The sequence below is a fragment of the Heterodontus francisci genome, chromosome 1 (genome assembly GCF_036365525.1).
Source record: "Heterodontus francisci isolate sHetFra1 chromosome 1, sHetFra1.hap1, whole genome shotgun sequence".
Lineage (NCBI taxonomy): Eukaryota > Metazoa > Chordata > Chondrichthyes > Heterodontiformes > Heterodontidae > Heterodontus > Heterodontus francisci.
Window position 1 is genome coordinate 46,391,460 of NC_090371.1, and position 22,506 is coordinate 46,413,965.

The 22,506-nt window shown below is 44.9% G+C and overlaps 1 protein-coding gene across 5 annotated transcripts in view; it reads left to right on the plus strand.

Annotated features, from left to right (window-relative positions):
- The first annotated feature begins 6,967 nt into the window (after positions 1–6,967).
- Positions 6,968–22,506, plus strand: part of katnal2 (katanin p60 subunit A-like 2) — a 125,789-nt gene continuing 110,250 nt past the window's right edge. For 3 of the 5 annotated variants that reach the window (XM_068030112.1, XM_068030121.1, XM_068030131.1), the window contains exons 1-2: positions 6,968–7,123; positions 19,474–19,544. In XM_068030112.1, coding sequence (XP_067886213.1) covers positions 7,067–7,123; positions 19,474–19,544 — 128 coding nt within the window. In that variant the 5' untranslated portion in view covers positions 6,968–7,066. Of the gene's footprint in view, positions 7,124–11,402; positions 11,453–19,472; positions 19,545–22,506 lie in introns of those variants that run through there. The other 2 variants (XM_068030152.1, XM_068030142.1) reach the window with 2 other exon arrangements.

Genomic DNA, 22,506 nt, shown 5'->3' on the forward strand with positions numbered 1-22,506 from the left:
TTTTAGAAATGAATGGAACCCCTTTTAGTGTCTTTTATAGCTTGTTTTCTTTTCTAGAAGTATTATTCACAGTATCGCTAAGGTGATAAGATGTTGTGCCTCCAACTTGTAGACTTGGCATTCGTTGCTCTCAATGGTGAGTTGGCACACTGCAGAGGCGATATTGTGCATGTTGCTCCTGGTGTTGCAGGGTTGTGCTTGCTGTTGCTAATGTTGTGTCACTTGCTAGTGTTGTTAATGTTGTCTCACTGGATAGAGATGTTTCCAGCGTTGTTGATGGTCTTTTTCGTTTCTCCAGCTCAGATGTAGGTCGAATATGGACTCTGTTCCTTCTAATTTGCTTACCGATTTCAGTCTCAATGATGTATGACCTTGGAGTCTCAGCTTCACCAGCAACTTTTGCTGGGCTCAAAGTTTTCATGATTGGATCCTGTACAGGCACAGTTTGTCCTTTCAACAGCTCGGGTAGGGATTTAGCATGCCTATTGAAGTGTTCATCTCCTCTTACTTGTGCTTCAGTGAGTTGTTGTCTCACTTCCTCCTGGTCACTTGGAGGATGTGTCTTGCTTGTCAGAGTTGTCTTATACTTTCTTCCATTCAACAGCTCTGCGAGTGATTTCATGTCAGCATTGAGAGGTGTAGATTAAAGTGACAAGAAGGCAAGATTTGGGTCTTCCTTCATCTCTCGGCAAGGGTTCTTTTGACCATCTGGATGTGTCTTTCTATAAACCTGTGTCCCCATGGGTTGTGTGGTGATTAGGTGATTATGTTGAACACATACTGTTCAGCAAATTCTTTAAATTCTCTGGAGGTGAATTGGGTGCCATTGTCACATAGTAATCTTTCAGAAATCCCGAATCTCAGTGAAAAGAACTCATACTGCTGAGAGAATCATTGTGATTCTCAAGTCTTTCACCTTCTGGATAAAAGGGAACGTTGAGTAGTAATCTGCGACACTATTTTTGATTATTTATTTATTTATTTCGAGATACAGCACTGAAACAGGCCCTTCGGCCCACTGAGTCTGTGCCGACCAAGAACCACCCATTTATACTAACCCTACAGTAATCCCATATTCCCTACCACCTACCTACATTAGGGGCAATTTATAATGGCCAATTTACCTATCAACCTGCAAGTCTTTGGCTGTGGGAGGAAACCGGAGCACCCGACGAAAACCCACGCGGTCATAGGGAGAACTTGCAAACTCCGCACAGGCAGTACCCAGAATTGAACCCGGGTCCCTGGAGCTGTGAGAATTATGTATGAATAAATTGGTTCCTACAGTATGCCATGGGCTGAGTGGTATTTCAGTAGCTAACATCTTCTCTTTCTGCTGTGTGTTTCTGTACAGCTGGTATACATTGAATGTAAACACCATATTTTCGATGTCTTTGTATATGCCGATGCAGTAAACAGCTGATCTGGCTCTGAGCTTACACATCTCCATTCCCATATGACCTCTATGTATCTTCTGGAGAAGTTTTTCCTGCAATGTTTTGGGTATGATTATTTTGGATCTGGCCAGCAGAACACCCTCTTCAAGTGAGATGTCATCTCTGATAGACAAGTACTGCTGTATTGCTGGCTGAATTTGCTGTATCTTATCAGGCCATCCCCTGATCACTTGCTGAGAGAGCATTTTAACTCCTCGTCTTTGCTGGTCTCATCTCTAATATGACTCTGTTTTGGTGGTGTTATGTTCACTAGGTGATGAATCTTTATAGCTAAATCTTCTATCTTGTGTTTCTCCTGTGGCGACAACTGAGATAAGGTATCTGCCAGCACCATTTCTCTTCCTGGCTTGTAGTTCAGAGTGAAATCGTAACTCTGAAGTCTCAAATGTAACCTCTACAGTCTTCCTGGTGTTTAACATAGATTTTTCTTGTATATCTGCTCCAGTGGACGATGATCACTCTCTATTGTGAACTTTTTCCCAAAGAGATTTGTATGGAACTTCTCACATCCATACACGACTGCCAAAAGCTCTCTTTCTATGTTGGCATCTGAGGTCTCAGCTGAGGTTAGAGCTTTGGAAGCGAATGCTATTGACTTTCCCTCTTATACCAGGCTGCTCCAAGACCTTTTGCAGAAGCATCTACATGCAGAGTGACAGGTTTCTTTTTGTTGTAGTAAGACAGACTTGTCTCCTTGCATACTACCTTTTTGAGTTTGTTGAAACTCCTGTCGTGTGACTCTGACCACTGGTATTCTACATCTTCTTTCATCAGCTCCCACAGGTTTGCTATGTGTTCCGTGGTATGAAGGAGCTCATGTATTGGCTCAAGCCAAGGAAACTTCTCAACTCTCTCTTTTCTCTTGGGTCTTCCATCCCAGGGATAGCTGAGATTCTTTCAGGACTCAGCTTGACTCTCTCAGGTGTGTACACCATTCTGAAGAACAGGCATTCAGTCACTTTCACAATGCATTTCTTTGCATTTAGCTTGATCCCAACTTTCCTGGTTCTCTCCATGGATTCATGTAGATGATAATCATGATCTTTTCCGTCTACACTGTATATCTGGGTATCATCAGCTATGCCGACTGCTCCTTTACATCCTTGGTATATCTTGTCTACTTTCTGCTGGAACATATCTTGGCTCACTTTAAGGCCAAAAGGTAGACGCAGGAATTTGTACCATCCAAAGATGGTGTTGAATGTTGTCAACAACGAGGATTCTGTGTCAATTTCACGTTTCAGTAGCCATTTCTGGCATCAAGCTTGCTGAAAACGTTTGCACCCGCTAGTGCTGGTGTGATCTCTTCCAGTGTTGAAATAGGATAGTGATTCTTCTTTATTGCTTAATTAAAATCTTTAGGATCCAGGCAAATTCTTAGCCATCCATTTGGCTGCTCTCTCACCATGATGGAATTTACCCAATCTGTAAATTCTGGTGATCACCTTCTTTTCTTCTACCTCTTGGATCTCTCTTTCAAGCTTTCCTTTTAGTTCTATTAGTACTTTATGTGGGGGATAAATCACTGGTTTCATCATGGGTCAATAGTGATGTGATACTCAAAATCTTCAAAGAATCCAACCGTCTGATCAAAACACTCTTGGGTACATTTGCACCAGATCTTCTTTACTTCTGATCGGAGGGTGCTTTGCAATGAGTGTACTATCTTCAACCTTCAGTGTCGCCTCCTTCATCTCATGGCTTACTGAGATAATCTGCCTCTCTTCACAACTGCTCAACGCCAGCTTAGCAGGACTATCTGTTTCAGTGACATAGAACATATGTCTTTTCCTTTGTGCGTCCCTCTGATTTGAGTTATTCCTAGTTGTTGAATCTCAGCTCGCCCATATGCTATTAGCATAATGTTGTCCGGTTTCGGAGCACCTTTCCTTGAATAACCATTTTCTTCCAAATTTTCAGGAAAGATCTTCTGGTATAGTCTGAGCGGGATGACATTACTCTGTGCTCCAGTATCAATCTTCACCTTCAAATTTATTGTTGTGGGTTTATTTCTCACCCTCTTCCTGATCAGAATGGTTGTGTGAATTTTTTTTTTCTCTGGGAACAGTCGCATCTGGACATTTTATGCAGTTGTATGGTTCCTATATTTACTGTGTTCTCAAACTCATCATCATCTTCCATGGTATGGATGTTTTGGTTTCTTTTCCTACGCATTCACCATGTTGCTCTGTCTTTGGTGACTCATCTACCACTTTCTTCCTTTGTTCTGCACATCCTTTCCCAGTGATTTGCCTTTTCGCAAGCTCTGCAGATTGATCCATATGTGGGACATTTCCTTCTGTCTGTAAATTCATGTAGTCATCCACAGTTCCTGCACATCTTTCTCTCTGTCTGGTGTGCATTCTTTTGTTGCTGTTTCACTGCATAAACCCTGCTGTCTTTCTCTTGGTTTAACCGAAGGCTAGTCGTTTGGGTAGTCAGTGGCTTCATTTGACTGCTTGTGGCTTCATGTGCTCTGGCAGTGTCTACAGCCTGCGATATTGTGAATTTGTCCTTTTCAATTAGTGCTTTATGTACTTCAGGGTATGAAGAACCCCAAAGTAGCTGATCTATCAGCCTTTCATCAGAAATTTACATTATCTGGTTGCATTTTTCAATCTTGTTACAAAATTGTCAATAGGCTCACCTGATTCCTGTCTGAGGCCTTGATTTATTTTTTATTCGTTCATGGGATGTGGGTATCACTGACTAGGTCAGCATCTATTGCCCATCCCTATTTGCCCTTCAGAAACTGAGTGGCATGCTAGGCCATTTCATAGGGCAGTTAAGAGTCAACCACATTACTGTGGGTCTGGATTCACATGTAGGCCAGACCAGGTAAGAATGGAAGATGTCCTTCCCCAAAGGACATTAGTGAACCAGATGGGTTTTTTACAACAATCGACAATGGTTTCATGGTCACCATTAGATTAGCTTCTTAATTCAAGATTTATTAATTGAATTCAAATTTCACCATCTGCCATGGTGGGATTCAAACCCATGTCGCCAGAGCATTAGCCTGGGCCTCTGGATTACTAATCCAGTGACATTACCACTATGCCTTGGTAGATGCAATGATTTGATTTTGGCTGGAGATGGGTACTGAATCTTTCAAAAATTTTGTCTGGGTTTCTGCTATCCTCTTCACTCAGCTCCCAGCAATTAAACAAACTTAATCCTTTAGCTCCTTCCCACAGAAGGATATAGCTGCCCCTCTCCTCTTCACTAGTGCCTTTTAGAAAGCTACTGCATATCAATCTGCACTTTTGTTTAAACTTCTCAAATGCCTCTACGACATCATCAGCTTCCCAATTCATTATGAGCTGTAGCTGTGCATTCATCGCCGTGCTGATGGTCATTTTGTTTTCATACAATTCACTCAGTTTCTCTCTCTCTCTCTCTCTCTCTGGCACTAATTTCAGTTATTTTTTCAATCTACGTCAGCACTAAATTCATTTAAAATGTTTTAGGTTTACTCACTGTTACGACTGAGGTGGGAGAAGTGCACTTCTTTCTTTAGTTCCACTTCTCCACAGGTCACAACATATATTTAAATTTTTACCCAGTTACCGATATGGTCAATCATAGATTCTACTTTTTATTTCAGGAAAAAATACACCGACCAGGTTTCTTAATAAACAACCAAAATATTAATTTATTATAAAACAAAACTTATCCAGTAAAGATTAAAAGCATTAACACACAGTTTGAAACATGCATGTAGATAGATATTCCCTTCTAGATACCCAACACACACATGCACACACACTCACCGGTTAGATAAAAAAATAGAAATTTTCTCTGCAGAGATCTCTACAAAAAAGACAAAAAGGAATACTTTGGGCAAATGCTTAATTCTTGAAGAAAAAGAAGATGATATGGAAGGATCTCTGTTGTCCTTTGGTCTGGCGTCCAGGTACACGTAGACGGGTCACTGGGATCTTTTCTGGAGCAGTTCTTTTCAGGCGGCATCGAGAATTAATCTGGCAGGCTTTCCAGGAGCTTCTCAGGAGAAATGTGGCTTCAGGGGTTTTAGCTCTCACACACTGGATTTTTCAGGGTCTCTCAGAGAGAGGCAGGAAAGATGAGCTGGATGTTTCCTTCAGCAGGCTACAAACCCAACTGACTCAAAACAGTATTCAAAAATGAAACCCTTTCTTGAGCACCATAAATCTTGACATGTCACTTCTCTGTAAACAACTCTCCTGAGCACCAAGGCTTCTGTTGTTTATTTAGCTTAAGGCATGTGACATCCAGTAAAGGTTTGTTTTCAAACAAAACCTCCCCATGACCCTTGTAAAAAAAACACATCCATGGAATCTTTTCAGTTTTCCAAATGAATCAATGTCCATAATTCCAAAATACGACTCCTTAAAAAATAATTTTAAAAATAGAAGCACTTGCATAACATCACAAACGCTTGCTGCCACCATATTACGTCTCCTGGTTCCCATAAGTTAGAAATAATCAACACTAGATTTGGAATGGCTGGAGCTCTTTGTCTTTAATATAGCTTGCCGTGCTGCCTGATAAGAATTGCTTTTGACTGGAGTCGTTAGGTGTCACATGACTCTCCAGTGCAGCTGTGAAATGTGTCACCCTGGAACACTTACAGATGACAATTAGTTCCTAATTAGTTCTTAGCTCTTTACGACTAATATAACAATATATAACAGATGCCTCCCCCGACCAGATCAAGTAAATGGCATAAAAAAACTTTCAATCCTGTGTTAAATCTTGTGAAGTTGCGATCAGCGTGGCTTTGCTGGGGGAGAGGGTGAGTCTTGGATAGCGGGGCTGCCACGTTCATCTCCTTTAAACGTGCTCTTGCTGTTTGAATAACGTCAGTCACCAACCCCCATCCTAACCAAGAGCTGGTCAGACTTACAAAAAAGAATAAAGATCTGTGATAGAGTTGAGGGCAGGAGAGGTGAAGTGACGAAAGGGTCGATGGTGCAAGGCAAAAGGAGATGGTAATGGGACCTGTAAAATGGGTCATAAATATAAGATGGTCACTAATAAATCCAAAAAGGAATTTAGGAGAAACTTCATTATCTAGTGAGTGGCTAGAATGTGGAACTTGCTACCATATGGAATAGTTCAGTCGAACAGCATAGATGCATTTAAGGAGAAGTTTGATAATTATAGAAGAGAAAAGGATATGATGACAGGGTGAGATAAAGTCGGGTTGGAGGAGGCTGGTGTAAAACATAAATGCAGACATAGACCAGTTGGGTTGAATCGCCTGTTTCTTCACTGTAAGTTCTATGTGTCTCAGGCATTTAACATAATGATTTAAAGACTGTTGCCCCCCAGCCCCTCCTCCCCGCCTCTCCTTCCTCACGGTTTCAAACGATCTCATCAACATCCTCCAAACCGTCAATCACCAGAGTCCCGCCTCCCTCGATGATCGCCGCTGATTGGATGAATCATCCCTCCAAGGCGGTGCAATGCGAATTACCAAGGGTCTGATTGGTTTATTATCACGTCAATCACTCGCCAAGGGATAAATTAGATCTCCGGCTCAATTTGCCTCCCTGTCAAATATTTAATACGAAAACATTACAATACAAAACGAAGGAGGGGGAAATAAGTATTAAAAACAAACAATGTCTTTGGAACTCTCATATCAAACATTAAAAACTGCGCATCAAGCGAGAGAGGCGGTAAGTTACGATAATGCGGGCCCAATGAAATGAGAATCAAAACAAGTTTCAAGGAGTTTTATAAATGTTCAAGTTTACATTTGCCCCAATTATTATCTGTCTCTTTGTAATCTAATTTACTGTTAAGTTTGTCATACAAATATTATAAGTGCAATTACTTTTTGTGATATATTTTGAGCATTGGTGATGAAATGGTTCAATCACTTTAATATTAGATTAGATCAATATTTATCAGCAATGTGCTTCTATTTTAATGTAACTGTGAAATTATTAATATTAATCCATGCAGTTTGGGATTTATTTGTCTCTCTGAGTTACTTGTTTTAAAACGTCGTGACAGAAGCCGGACAAAAAGATAAGCTGAATTTAAAGTTTCATTTATTACTGAATTAAAATTTAACTCTTTTAAATATACATATTTATACAGTTGAAGAGGGAGGTTTCCTTTTTATTTGATTATTTTTGTTGAAGTTTGTGCTGTGCGTTAGGCCGGTAGAATGGGCCGTTTCCATGGAGATGGCTGAGGCGCTGACTCGGGAGCGCCCCCAGGTGCACGGGAGGACCTCCTCGCTGTTACCTGGAGGGAGAAGGAAACCTGGAAGTAAGATCAGAATCAAAAACAAGAAATGCTGGAATCACTCAGCAGGTCTGGCAGCATCTGTGGAAAGAGAAGCAGAGTTAACGTTTCGGGTCAGTGACCCTTCTTCAGAACTGACAAATATTAGAAAAGTCACAGATTATAAACAAGTGAGGTGGGGGTGGGGCAAGAGATAACAAAGGAGAAGGTGCAGATTGGACCAGGCCACATAGCTGACCAAAAGGTCACGGAGAAAAGGCAAACAATATGTTAATGGTGTGTTGAAAGACAAAGCATTAGTACAGATTAGGTGTGAATACACTGAATATTGAACAGCAGCAAGTGCAAACCTGAAGAAAAACAACCTGAAAAAAACAGTGGGTAAACAAACTAAGATGAAATGAAATAAATGCAAAAATAGATTGTAAAAAATGTAAAAAGGAATGTAAAAAATAAAGGAAGAAAAAATAACTAAAAATGAAAGTAAAATGGGGGGCTGTCATGCTCTGAAATTATTGAACTCAATGTTCAGTCCGGCAGGCTGTAGTGTGCCTAATCGGTAGATGAGATGCTGTTCCTCGAGCTTGCGTTGATGTTCACTGGAACACTGCAGCAATCCCAGGACAGAGATGTGAGCATGAGAGCAGGGGGGAGTGTTGAAATGGCAAGCAACCGGAAGCTCAGGGTTCTGCTTACGGACTGAGCGGAGATGTTCCGCAAAGCGGTCACCCAGTCTGCGCTTGGTCTCCCCAATGTGGAGGAGACCACACTGTGAGCAGCGAATACAGTATACTACATTGAAAGAAGTACAAGTAAATCGCTGCTTCACCTGAAAGGAGTGTTTGGGGCCTGGGATAGTGAGGAGAGAGGAGGTAAATGGGCAGGTATTACACCTCCTGCGATTGCAGGGGAAGGTGCCCTGGGACGGGGACGAGGTGGTGGGGGTAATGGAGGAGTGGACCAGGGTGTCGCGGAGGGAACGATCCCTTCGGAATGCTGACAGGGGAAGGGAGGGGAAGATGCGACTGGTAGTGGCATCATGCTGGAGGTGGCGAAAATGGCGGAGGATGATCCTTTGGATATGGAGGCTGGTGGGATGAAAAGTGAGGACAAGGGGAACCCTGTCACGGTTCTGGGAGGGAGGGGAAGGGGTGAGGGTAGAGGTGTGGGGAATTGGTCGGACACGGTTGAGGGCCCTGTCAATCACAGTGGGGGGAAATCCTCGGTTGAGGAAAAAGGAGGTCATATCATAAGCACCATCATGGAAGGTAGCATCATCAGAGCAGATGCGTCGGAGAGGGAGAAACTGGGAGAATGGAATGGAGTCCTTACAGGAGGTAGGGTGTGAGAAGTGTAGTCGAGGTAGCTGTGGGAGTCAGTGGGCTTATAATGGATATTGGTAGACAACCTATCCCCAGAGATGGAGACAGAGAAGTCGAGGAAGGGAAGGGAAGTGTCAGAGATGGACCATGTAAAGGTGAGAGAAGGGTGGAAATTGGAAGCAAAGTTGATAAAGTTTTCTAGTTCGGGGCGGGAGCAGGAAACGGCACCGATACAGTCATCAATGTACCGGAAAAAGAGTTGGGGGAGGGGGCCTGAGTAGGACTGGAACAAAGAATGCTCGACATATCCCACTAAAAGACAGGCATAACTAGGACCCATGCGGGTACCCATAGCGACACCTTTTACTTGAAGGAAGTGCATGGAGTTGAAGGAGAAGTTGTTCAATGTGAGAACAAGTTCAGCCAGGCGGAGGAGGGTGGTGGTGGATGGGGACTGGTTGGGCCTCTGTTCCAGGAAGAAGCGGAGAGCCCTCAAACCATCCTGGTGGGGGATGGAGGTGTAGAGCGATTGGACGTCCATAGTGAAGAGGAGGCGGTTGGGACCAGGAAACTGGAAATTGTCAAAATGATGTAGGGCGTCAGAAGAGTCACGGATGTAGGTGGGAAGAGACTGGACCAGCGGAGAAAAGATAGAGTCTAGATAGGAAGAAATAAGTTCAGTGGGGCAGGAGCAGGCTGACACAATGGGTCTGCCGGGACAGTCCCGTTTGTGGATTTTGGGAAGGAGGTAGAAGCGGGCTGTCCGGGGTTGTGGGACCATGAGGTTGGAAGCCGTAGAGGGAAGATCTCCAGAGGAGATGAGGTCAGTGACAGTCCTTTGGACGGTGGCTTGATGTTCGGTGGTGGGGTCATGGTCCAGAGGGAGGTAGGAAGAAGTGTCCGTGAGTTGACGTTGAGCTTCTGCAAGGTAGAGGTCGGTACGCCATACAACAACAGCACCACCCTTGTCTGCAGGTTTGATGACCATGTCGGGGTTAGACCTGAGAGAACGGAGTGCCTCAAGTTCAGAGGGGGACAGGTTAGAGTGAGTGAGGGGGGCAGAGAAATTGAGACGACCAATGTCTCGCCGACAGTTTTCAATGAAGAGATCAAGAGCGGGTAAGATCAGAATGATGGACAAGGACATGTCCACGCGTTCTGTCTGAGCTATTCACCATTTACACGCTGCCCTTCGGGAAAATCGTAGGCGAGCGTTGGTGTCAGTTTGCATGTGGCACGCAACCTTCCCTGACCGCCTGCACCATGAACTCCCAGGTTACTACACTTGCCAGTTGAACGTCCGCCCAACATGCATGATGGACGAGTCAGGAGTTATCGTTTCAGGTCTCTGACCTTTTCACTTGCTCAAAACCTATTACACTTCTAACTTTTCCCAGTTCCGATGAAAGGTCATAGACCTGAAACGTTAACTCTGTTTCTTTCTCCACAGATGCTGCCTGACTTGCTGAGTATTTCCAGCATTTTCTGTTTTTGTTTCAGATTTCCAGCATGTGCCTACTTTGCTTTTGTGTCAAAGGTTTTTGTCTCTTCCTGCCAAATGTCGGCAAAAATAATCCTGTGCAGCTCTCACCAACACTTGCACGTTTCTTGTTCCGACCCCAGACCTCTCTGGTTAAATCCAAACGTGCACAACACCCACGTCCTATTGGACCCGAGCTAAAATCTTCTTATCTCCACTGCTGATCTGTTGTCAAACTAATTTTTCCACCTCTCAAACTCTGCCTGTTTATATCTCTTTCCTCCATTACTTTGTTACTGTGACGATTGAATTTTCTGCTGTTCACCTCACCCTCCACAAACTTTATCTAATTCAGAATTCCTTAACCTACACAAGTCCCGCATGCCCATCACTCCTATTTTTGACGCATTCCACTGGTTCCCTTTGCTCCAATGAATCGACTTCAGATTCCTTGATCTTCTCTTCAGTGCACTGAAGTGCCTATGTATTGTCTGTAACTGCATGATCTCTGAAGGGCTTATCATTTAAACATCATGCTCTTTGCTTTGCTTTGCTTTCAAAATCCTCCCAGAAAATATGCCTTTCAAATAAACGTGCCTTTGATTTCCCCACTATATTTCCCTCTTTCTTGTTCAATGGTCTTTTTTTTCATGTGAGACTGTTGATACAAAAGTTGTTGGTGTTGTAAGTATTAATAGGAACTGTTAAAACCAGCATTGTGGCTGCCTGAAATGTATGTCAAGGAAATCTGTAAATTATAGTAATTTGGGGGCATTGTTTTTTAATAAGCAGAGGCCAACAACAAATGGCATTTATATAGTGCTTTTAATGTAGTAAAACATCCCAAGGTGCTCCACAGGAATGTTATCAAATGACATTTGACACTGAGCCACATGAGGAGATTACATGAGAGCCACATTAGGACAGATGACCAAAATCTTGCTCATGAGGTGAGCTTCAAGGAATGTCTTAAAAGGAGAGGGAGATGGAGAGTTTTAGAGAGAGAATTCCAGAGCTTGGGGCCCGGGCAGCTGAAAGCAGGACTGCCAGTGGGAAACAATTAAAATAGGGGATGCACAAGAGACTAGGATTGGAGGAGTGCAGAAATCTGAAGGTTATAGGGCTGAAGGAGATTAGGGATAGTGAGGGGCAAAGCTATGAAGGGATTTGAAAATGAGGGTGAGAATTTTAAAATTGCCAGACTGGAAGCCAATGTGGGTCAGCAAGCACAGGCGTAATGGGTGAATGGACGTTGGTGCGAGTAAGGATATGTGTAGCAAAGTTTTGACAAGTTCAACTTTATGAAGCATGGAAGATGGAAGGATGGCCAGGAGAGCATTGGAATAGTCCAGTCTAGAGGTAATAAAGACATGGGCGAGGATTGCTGAGGCAGAAATGGAGTTGGGTGATGTTACGGAGGTGGAAGTATGCCGTCTTGGTGAGGGCAGGGATATGTGGTCAAATTCTTGTCATAATCTTATCAGACCTCAATCAGGTCACCCCCCTAAGCCTTCTCTTTTCTAGAGAAAAAAGCCCCAGCCTGTTCAATCTTTCCCAATAGATATAACCTCTCGATTCTTGTCCTTGCCAATCTTTCTTTAACCCCATCCAGTGCTTCTATATACATCTTGCAATAGAGAGGCCAGAACTTTACACAGTATTCTTTACTGTGGTTTAACCAAGTTTCTAATTAAGTTTAATATAACTTCTCTGCTTTTTGTTTCTATTCCTCTAGAAATTAACCTCAGTGCTTTGTTTGCTTTTTATGGCCTTACTAACTGCGTGGCTACTTTCAGTGATTTATGTATATTTACCATGCCTAGATCCTTTGCTGCTGTACCTTGCGTATAATCTTATTTTTCGTGGAGTGTATGGCCTCTTATTCTTCTTCCTACAAAAGTCTACACAGCTAGATTCCACAATCACCAGATAAATTGTCTTTGATATGTGTGCTCCTTGCATGGAATTTTACATATTTTTTTTATTCGTTAATGGGATGTGGGTGTCGTTGGCTAGGCCAGCATTTATTGCCCATCCCTAATTACCCTTGAGAAGGTTGTGGTGAGCTGCCTTCTTGAACCGCTGCAGTCCTTGGGGAATAGGTACAGCCACAGTGCTGTTAGGAAGGGAGTTCCAGGATTTTGACCCAGTGACAGTGAAGGAATGGTGATATAGTTCCAAGTCAGGATGGTGTGTGGCTTGGTGGGGAACTTGCAGGTGTTGGTGTTCTCATGTATCTGCTGCCCTTGTTCTTCTAGGTGGTAGAGGAGGCGGGTTTGGAAGGTGCTGTCAAAGAAGCCTTCGTGCGTTGCTGCAGTGCATCTTGTAGATGGTACACACTGCTGCCATTGTGCGTTGGTGGTGAAGGGGGTGAATGTTGAAAGTGGTGGATGCAATCAAGTGGGCTGCTTTGTCCTGGATGGTGTCGAGTGGTGTTGGAGCTGCACTCATCCAGGCAAGTGGAGAATATTCCATCACACTCCTGACTTGTGCCTTGTAGATGGTGGACAGGCATTGGGGAGTCAGGAGGTGGGTTACTTGTTGCAGAATTCTTAGCCTCTGACCTGCTCTTGGAACCACAGTATTTATGTGGCTGGTACAGTTCAGTTTCTGGTCAATGGTAACCCCAGGATGTTGATAGTGGTGGTTCAGCAATGGTAATGCCATTGAACATCAAGGGGAGATGGTTAGATTCTCTCTTGTTTGAGATGATCATTGGCTGGCACTTAGGTGGCAAGTAACATTTGTGCCATGCATCTGCTCAAACCTTAATGTTGTCCAGGTCTTGCTGCCTGCATGTATGGGCTGCTTTAATATCTGAGGAGTCGCGAATGGTGCTGAACATTGTGCAATCATCAGCAAATATCTCCATTTCTGAGCTTGTGATGGATGGAAGGTATGTGTGGTATGCTAAGGGTGAAAAATTACCCCTTATTCTTATTGTTTTATGTTCTCTTTATGGTTTCCTATTTAATTTGAATTGTTCATTTTTAAAAATGATTTCAACTAGTTTTTGACCCCTTGATCAGTGAACAGTTTATTCAGCTCAAGCTTACAAGCTTAAAAACAGAGGCCTTGAATTTCCTTGGGAATTCTGCTCACTAGACTCCCATCAATTCCCAAACTTTCTAGTTGGTCTTATAAGGTTCCATTCCTTTCAAGGTTTTTGACATCAGTAGGTGGGGTTAATTTTTTCTTTCTGAAAATATACTTTATTCATAAAATTTATAACATACATTACATAACAGTTGAAATTTGACATTGCATTAAGTGCAAATCAGAAGTTTCTTTCAACACAGTGCATGAGGTGCCTCACTACACTTGCCATTAAGGGTTATATTTAGTGTACATTTACATTCCATGTTAAACATTCTCTGAGGCATACAGCCCGAGGGGTTTATACTGGTCCCAGCCCCTTGGTATACTATGGTGGGAGCGTCTTAAACAGTGGCCTTTCCCCATTGAGCCTTTGCATCAAATACCCCAAGCTTTGCTGCATCCCTCGCGTGTAGTCATGGACCTTGGAATGTGCCAGTCGAGAACACTCGGTCATGGACAATTTTTTACACTGGAAGACCAGCACGTTTCAGGCAGACCAAAGGGTGTCTTTCACTGAGTTGACGGTCCTCCAGCAGCAGTTGATGACTATTTCAAAGTGGGTCCCTGTAGAGCACGGAGTCCTGTGTTATGGAGCTGCTCGGAATGAACTTTGGAAAAAAACCACTGCATCTCTTTCCGGACCTACTTTGCAAAGGCACATTCCAGAAGGAAGTGAGTGACAGTCCCTTCCCCACCATAGCCGTCTTGAGGGCAGCATGTGAAGTAAAGGCCTGCTTGGGTCTGGAAAAAAAAAAACCCGACCTGTACCCGACAGAACCACATCGGACCTGAGCTCAACCCGGCCCGAGTCTTTCCATTTTTGCCCAACCCGACCACCGGAATGTTCACTTTCTGCAGTTGACGGCATTCGTTTTACGTCCATAGTGCACTCACTGTACTTACCACTTTTGGATGGATGGAATGGAAGGAAGCTGCAGCATGAGCGCGATGATGTCATAGAGACACTCACTTGCTCACTGTGCAGACTCAGAGTCTGTGGAGTCCGGATGCACGTTTCCCTCCTTGACATCCCGGACTCCCAGCTCAGGCAGGCTTTTCAAATTTTGACGCTTACTTACTCAACTTCCCATTTCCTCCCAGCAGAGCAAAAGGTAGTACTGTGTGTGTCTGACCTGGACCCGGCCCGAACCTGACACATGTCGTCGGGTTCGGGTCGGGTATCAGGCCTTTAATGTGAAGGCGGTGAGACTCTAGGGCCGGGATTTTACAAAGCTCCCGACATTGGGTTCTGTTGTGGGGGTTGGGGGGTGGTTGGGGGGGGGGGGAGGTGGCGGTGGGCGCCGTAAGATCATTCTGGCAGTGGCGCCTGATGCCAGGAGGGCCATACCTGATCTTCCGGGCGGCAGAAAGGCTCCGTGGCAGCCCCCCTGCTGCTGGGAGATGGGACCCGGATTAAGGTATTGAAATTAGCAGAATGTTTACATTTAAATGACTTTGACTCCAATCTTATGTTGGGCCATGAACTTCTGAGTGGCGGCCGGCAGTCACGTGCCTTCAATTTGCTGTCTAGGGAAAGCAGGCGCTGCAGAGGTGGGGAAGTGCAGAACTTAAGATTTTTATTCCGGGGGGAATGGGGTCAAATTTACATCATTAGTGTAGGGCATGGTGAGGAGGGGTGACCTGTGCACTTTGTTCAGTTTGGTGGGGTAGGTTAAGTGTGGAAGGTAAGAGCATTGTGGGGGAGAGGGCAAATAATGAATTTTATTGTTATTGAGGGGTGGAAAAGGGGCGGCAGACTGTTAATCAATACAGTGGGGAGGGGTGTAACTTTAAAAATTTATATTAGCCGGCAGGGCTTTAAAAATGTGCTAGCGCCTGTGCACAGGCAGATGATGGCATTGCTGGCATGGAGAGCCCACCCCCTCCAGATGATTGTTGGGGGGGGTCCAGCCTGACTGGCATATTGGGGGCAGCATGGCGGTGCAAAATCCAGCCCTAGGTATGCAGGAGGGATCTGACGGGGACGGTCCTTCTCACCACTAGCCAAGCTGCATGTGTCTTGGTGCTTGTTTGAAAGTTCTGGTGATGAGGCATTCTGCCAAAAGAGTTTGACCGTCTGCTTGGGGAACCATCTGAGAGGATCCACCATCTCTTTTTCCTCCAGGGCCTGACGTTACATGTGAATCACTGATTGATGGACTTGTGGTCAAAGATATTTTTCTGTACAGACCTTTCCATGAGGGATAGGTGGTATGGCACGGTCTAACTGAATAGAGCGTTCCGCAGCAACGTGGCTGGACCCATCCTTTGTAATACGGGGGACAGATAGAACCTCAGCACATAGTGATACTTGGTGTTTGCGTACTGGGAGTATATGCACAGCTTGATGCAACTGCATATAAAGGTGGCCATCAGGATGAGGACAATGATGGGTACTCCCCCCCCGCGCCACCCCCCCTACTTTATCTAGAGGTTTGAATATCATGTCCCTGTGGACACTGTCCATTTTTGATCACCAGGTAAAGCGGAAAATGGCTTGGGTGACCGCCATGGCATAGGAATGGGGTATGGACGGGACTTGTGCCACGCAGAACAACACTGCGAATGCCTCGCACCTGGTGACCAGGTTCTTACCCGCAATGAGAAGGAACGTTGCTCCCACATGCCTAGTTTCTGTTTTACCCTGGCTATTCACTCCTTCCAGTTTTTGGCACGCGCCCCAGCCCCATCGCCCACGCACCCCACCCCCCCCTCCACCCACCCTATCCCGCCGCCAGCCCGAACCATATTCCCAGCACCTTCAGCTAGTCTGACCTGACGGTGAAGGGGACAAAGATTCCGAAAGAACGTGGCCTCGTTCTTGCCACAATTCACTTTGGCTCCTGAGGCAAGCTCGAACTGGTCGCAGACGATAATCAGACTGTGAACCAACAGCGGATCCAAGCAGAAGATGCCGATATTGTCCATGTACAGAGAGGCTTTGACCTGAGTGCCCCCACTGCCTGGGATTGTCACCTCTCTTTTGCCCATATCTTTCATGATGGACTTGGCAAAAGGTTCGATGCAGCACATGAACAAGACAGGGGAAGAGAGGACAGCTCTGCTCGACTCCAGATTTGATCGGAAAACTTTCCGATTCCCAACCCATTGATTGAAACTGCACCACCGATGTTTGTGTAGGACAGTTGGATCCAGTTGTGATTTTGGAGAGCACTTCCATCATATAGGTGTGCAATATTCTGTCAAAGGCCTTTTCTTGGTCCAATCTGATGAGGCAGATGTCCATCCCCATCCCCATCCTGCACGTAAGCGATTGTATCTCTGACTTGCGCGAGGCTATCAGAGATCTTCCTGCCAGGTATAGTGCAGGTCTGATCGGGGAGAATTACCAACTCCAGAGCAGTCTTGACCCGATTGGGAATGAACTTGGATAGAATTTTGTAGTCTACATTAAGCAATAAAATGGCCGCCAATTTCTGATTTCCTCCTTCTTCCCCTTGCATTTGTAAATGAGGGTGATGATGCCTTTCCTCATGGATTCTGACATGCTGCCAGCCAGAAGCATGCCTGGGCTGATCCAGTCCCACAGAGTTGAATACAACTCGGCCGGTGAGCCATCGCTTCCAGGAGGTTTACTTGTCTCCAAGGTCCTGACTGCCTTTGTTAGCTCATCCAGAGTTAGCGGTTTATCCAGACTGTCCCATGTACTGTCATCGAAGACCTCTGTGATAGAGGACAGGAAGGTCTGTCTGTAGACTTCACATTGTAGAGCCCAGCATAAAAGGATTTGCTGAGTCATAATATGTCAGGCAGCAATGATATTACCGAGCTGTCTTCTTCCTTCAGGCTACTGTTCAAAGAGCTCTCTCTCTACCTTTTGGAAGAAGAAATGTGAGCACGTCTCATCCTGCTCCTCGGATCGGACTCAGAAGATGATCTTTGAGGCCTCCGTGGCAAAGAATGAGGCTGCTGACTCTTCACCTCTTGGAAATCCTCTTTGACATCGACTGCAGCAGGAGAAGATTCTGCATGCTTTTCTGGAGTGGAGACATTTCCCTCTGTTTCGCTCTCACCTTCTGAACACCTTTGAGGATGAAGAACCTCTTGATGTACACTATGATCGCTTCCTGCTAGTGCGTCGGAGACTCAAAGAGAGGATTCATGGTTCTCCAACGTTTGTAGTCCCTTATGAGTTCCTCGTTTTTTTGGTCAGTAGTTTCATGTTCAGCTTCCATGTCCCCTTGACAACTTTCTGGTCTTCCTGTAAGTGACAGTCAGCCAGTAGGAGCCAGTGGTCAGAGAAGAACACTGGCTTGGTGTTGGTGGATATGACCGTGAATGCTCGGGAAACAAACAGGAAGTCTATCCTGGAATGGACCGATCCATCTGTTCTCGACCAAGTGTATCTATGCAGTGCTCCGTCTGCAGGGTTACTGAATACTTTTACTGTTTTCATCAGGAATCTGGACGTGGTGTCCAGTTTGCTGTTGCTCCTGCTGGATCATCCAGTTGCATCGATGATGCAGTTGAATTCACCACCTAGAATGACCAGCCTGGACTTTTCCAGCAGCAGTGGGAGCTGCTGGAGGACGGTCAGCTGTTTGCTGTTTTGAGATGGGATGAACACGGTGATTAAGTGGAGCGGAGCATTTTTGTACATTATGTCTGCTACGAGGAGGCGACCGCTCACCACCTCCTTAACTTCAGAGATGGTGAAGCTGCCTTCCTGCAGCAGAATACCCAGGTCAGAAGAACGGGAATCGTTTTCCCCCTGACCAAATCGATGGCCCATGGGACCACCATCGCTCCCATTGCCTGTAGGTGCCGAGGTGTGGTATTCTGCACTCCCGCAGAAACAGCTGGTCGGTTTTGACTTTGGCGAGTGGACTTAGCGCTTTGCACGTTAATGGAGGCAATCTTTAGACCCATTAAGACTGTATGTTGCTTACCACTCCAGGTATCTGGGCTAGTCCCTGCCGTTGGGTATGTTCCTGCATACCCATAGCATTCACAAACTGTTGTTGAGCTGAGAAACCAGTCCTTGTCACTCACAGGAGGGTTGTTCCACTGTGGTGACATCGGGGGCACGGTCCTGTAAGCAGGGAGGTTTGGACTGTCCTCCGCTGGTGCTATATTTCCCCTCTGTTCCTCATTGAGGATGATACTGCTTCCCGGATTTGGGGTGCACTGGGTGCTTCACTACTCCTGGCTTCCTGGAGCTGGGGTGAGCTGGGCGTCTCACTATACTCGGCGCTTTGGGGTTGAGGTGTGCTGGGCCCTTGGGGGGCCTTCTCCTCCACCTCCTTTTTGAGTTCTGCTGCTTCTTTTGCAGGTGTCTTCTTTCCTGCCCTTCCTCATGCATTGAGGAGCAGCTGCTGTAGTCCATTTTAGACATTAGTCTCCTCTTGCCACTGCTTTGGGCAGTGGTTGAAGTTCCTACTTCCCTGGCATACAAAGGCTGGTACGCTGAATGAAATGAGATAAACTGGCCCCAGATGAGTGCAAGTGGATCCCACTTGGTGGGTTCAGGCAAGGTGAACTTGGACCCTGAAAAAGGGTAATATTTACTTATAATAAAAATTGGATCAGTCCCATTGACCAAGGGTGGCTTAATATAGGATTTCAGCAACCCCTTCAATGGCAGGCAGTTGCCAGATTTTCTGGCTGCATGGAGAAAGCAGGGGCTACAGTGTGTCCATAACATGGGTTCCTGCTGGGCTCATGTAAATTAGGTGCCCCTCCTGCTGTTCCTACAAACGCTTGCGGGGTCAGTGCTGGGACTGCAGTCTGCAGGTTTTTGAATGCCAAAATGTTTACAGTAAACACTAATTCACTAGATGTGTGATAAATATGCTAATATGTTAACAGTGCCTCCCAAAATACTTTTAGCATCTCTATCTTTTCTTTACAGGATGAGATTCGAACAGAAGCTCGGCGCAAGAACCTATTGATTCTAATTCTGCACCACTTAACTGAAGAAGGGTGAGTGCAATAACTTCTTGTGTGCTTCTCACCAGGAGAAAAATAAATTCTTATGACTACAGCTGACAGCCATCTTTTTTTTCAGCTAAACAATTTAGTCTGTTTCTCAAGTAAATTCTCCTTGTACCCTCACTTGTAATGTCTACTGCAAATTATTTTTGCCGGGTTCATTCATTTTTGTTTGTGCCTTATCTTACTGTCTTTCATTCCAAGAATATCTGTGATTCAGGTTTAGGGTCTTTTTATCTTTAGCTGGTGTGTTTGGTCCCCACCACAAACTCTGTTTTCCAGCCACTGACTCCATACCTATCCCTGGCTACTGTCTGACCAAACTAGACTGTTTGCTACCGTGCTGTCCTATTTGATCCTGAGCCGAGCTTGTAACCTCGTATCCTCTCTATCACCAAGACCACCAACTTCCATCTCTGTAAAATGGCCTGTCTCCACCCCTTTGTTAGCTCATCTGAATCTATGCTGTTAATTCTAGATTCAACTATTACAACGCTGTCCTGACCGGTCTCCCACTTTGTACCCTCCGTAAACTTGAGCTCATCCAAAATTCTACCACCTTTATCTTAAGTCACATCAAGTCCAGTTCATCCATCACCCCTGTGATTGCTGACCTACATTGGCACCTGGTCCAGCAACGGCTCAATTTTAAAATTCTTTTTTTTCGAATCCTTCCAAGGGGCCTTGTCCCCTCCCTATCTCTTCCAGCTCTACAACCCTCCAAGATCTCTGCACTCCTTCAATTCTGGTCTCTTGCTCATCCCTGATTTTAATCTCTCCACCATATAGCAGCTGTGGCTTCAGCTGTCTAGGCCAGAGCTCTGAAATTTCTTCCCTAAACCCCTCCACCTTTCTCTCCTCCTTCCATGCACTATTTAAACCTTTCTCTGATCAAGGTAATGGTAACCTGCCCTAATGTCTTGTGTGGCTTGGTGTCACAGTGGCGCAGTGGTTAGCACCGCAGCCTCACAGCTCCAGGGACCCGGGTTCAATTCTGGGTACTGCCTGTGTGGAGTTTGCAAGTTCTCCCTGTGTCTGCGTGGGTTTCCTCCGGGTGCTCCGGTTTCCTCCCACAGCCAAAAGACTTGCAGGTTGATAGGTAAATTGGCCAATATAAATTGCCCCTAGTATAGGTAGGGGAATATAGGAACAGGTGAGGATGTGGTAGGAATATGGGATTAGTGTAGGATTAGTATAAATGGGTGGTTAATGGTCGGCACAGACTCGGTGGGCCGAAGGGCCTGTTTCAGTGCTGTATCTCTAAATCTAAATCTAAATCTAAAAAATCCTGTGAAGCGCATTGAATGGGGGCTATTATATTAGCATGGATAGAAGATTAGTTAATGGACGGGAAGAAAAGTAGGGATAAATGGGTCATTTTCAACTTGTAACTAGTGGAGTGCCACAAGGGATGGCGCTAGCGCCAAAGAGTAATGTATCTAAGTTTACTGATGATACAAAGCTAGATGGGAGTGCAAGCTGTGAGGAGGACACAGAGGCTGCAAAGAAATATAAACAGGTAAAGTGAGTGGAGAACAAGGTGGAGTAATATGTGGGCAAGTGTGAGGTTATTCACTTTGGTAGTAAGAATAGAAAAGCAGAATATTTTTTAAAAGGCATGAAACTTGTAAATGCTGATGTTCAGTGGTGCTTGGTTGTACTTGTACAAGAAACACAGAAAGTTAGCATGCCGGTATAGCAAGCAATTAGGAAGGAAAATGGCATGTTGGCCTTTATGGCAGGGGGGTTGGAGTACAAGAATAAACTTGCTACAGTTGTTCAGGGCTTTGGTGAGACCACACCTGGAGTACTGTGCACTATTTTGGTATCCATATTTAAGGAAGCATATACTTGCATTGGAGACTGTACAGCAAACATTTACAGTTCCGAAGAAGGGTCACTGACCCGAAACGTTAACTCTGCTTCTCTCTCCACAGATGCTGCCAGACCTGCTGAGTATTTCCAGCATTTCTTGTTTTTATTATTATTAAAGATTTACTAAATTGGTTCTTGGAATAAGAGTTTAGAAGAATGAGAATTAGAAGAATACAAGATTCTGAAGGGGCTTGATAGGGTAGATACTGAGAGGTTGTTTCCCCTGACTGAAGAATCTAGAACACAGGGGCACAGTCTCAGGATAAGACTTTAATCATTTAGGACTGAAATGAGGAGAAATTTCTTCACTCAATGGATTGTGAATCTTTGGAATTCTCTACCCCAGAGGGTTGTGGATGCTCCATCACTGAATATATTTAAGGCTGAGATAGATATCTGATACCCTGAGACTGCCCCGTGCTCTAGATTCTCCAGTCAGGGAAACAACCTAAAGCTTGGCTACCCAACCGAACCTGACCAGACCCGATGACATGTGTTGGGTTCAGGTCAGGTCTCTCTTCCTGGTCCAAAATTCGGCCTCAGGTCGGGTCGGTCTGGATGTAGACAGTGCTGCCTTGCTCCGGGAAGTGATCTACAAATGAACATTCAGGACGTCAAGGCAGGAAATGTGCAGTGCTCTGAAATCTGCACTATTTTTCCTGTTTGAAAACATATCTTGGTAGCCTCCTGGTGGCTGCTGTGGTCTTATTACTAATGCCCTCAAATGAATATCGAGGTGTGAAATGCTCAATCCCCTCCTGGTCACCAGTGATCGAATACAAGTGCCAGTTGTTGATGTACCCGTGTTCAATTAACATCATAAAGTTTAAAAAAAAAACAACAAACACTGATTTCAAACAGGCGAAGGCGCCACGAGCCTGAGCATTCGCGGGAAAAAAAGTATCCACTTCAGGAAATCATGCAATGTAACAAACAAGCTTCTGAACTGTATCAAGTTCTGATGTCATTAACAAAAAAAAATTACGAGGAGAACTCAGGTTGGGAAGTTTAATCTCCCCATTTCCAGATAATTTTAAATCCTTGGGCCAAGTATAGATTAAAGCAAGAGCTCAATTGA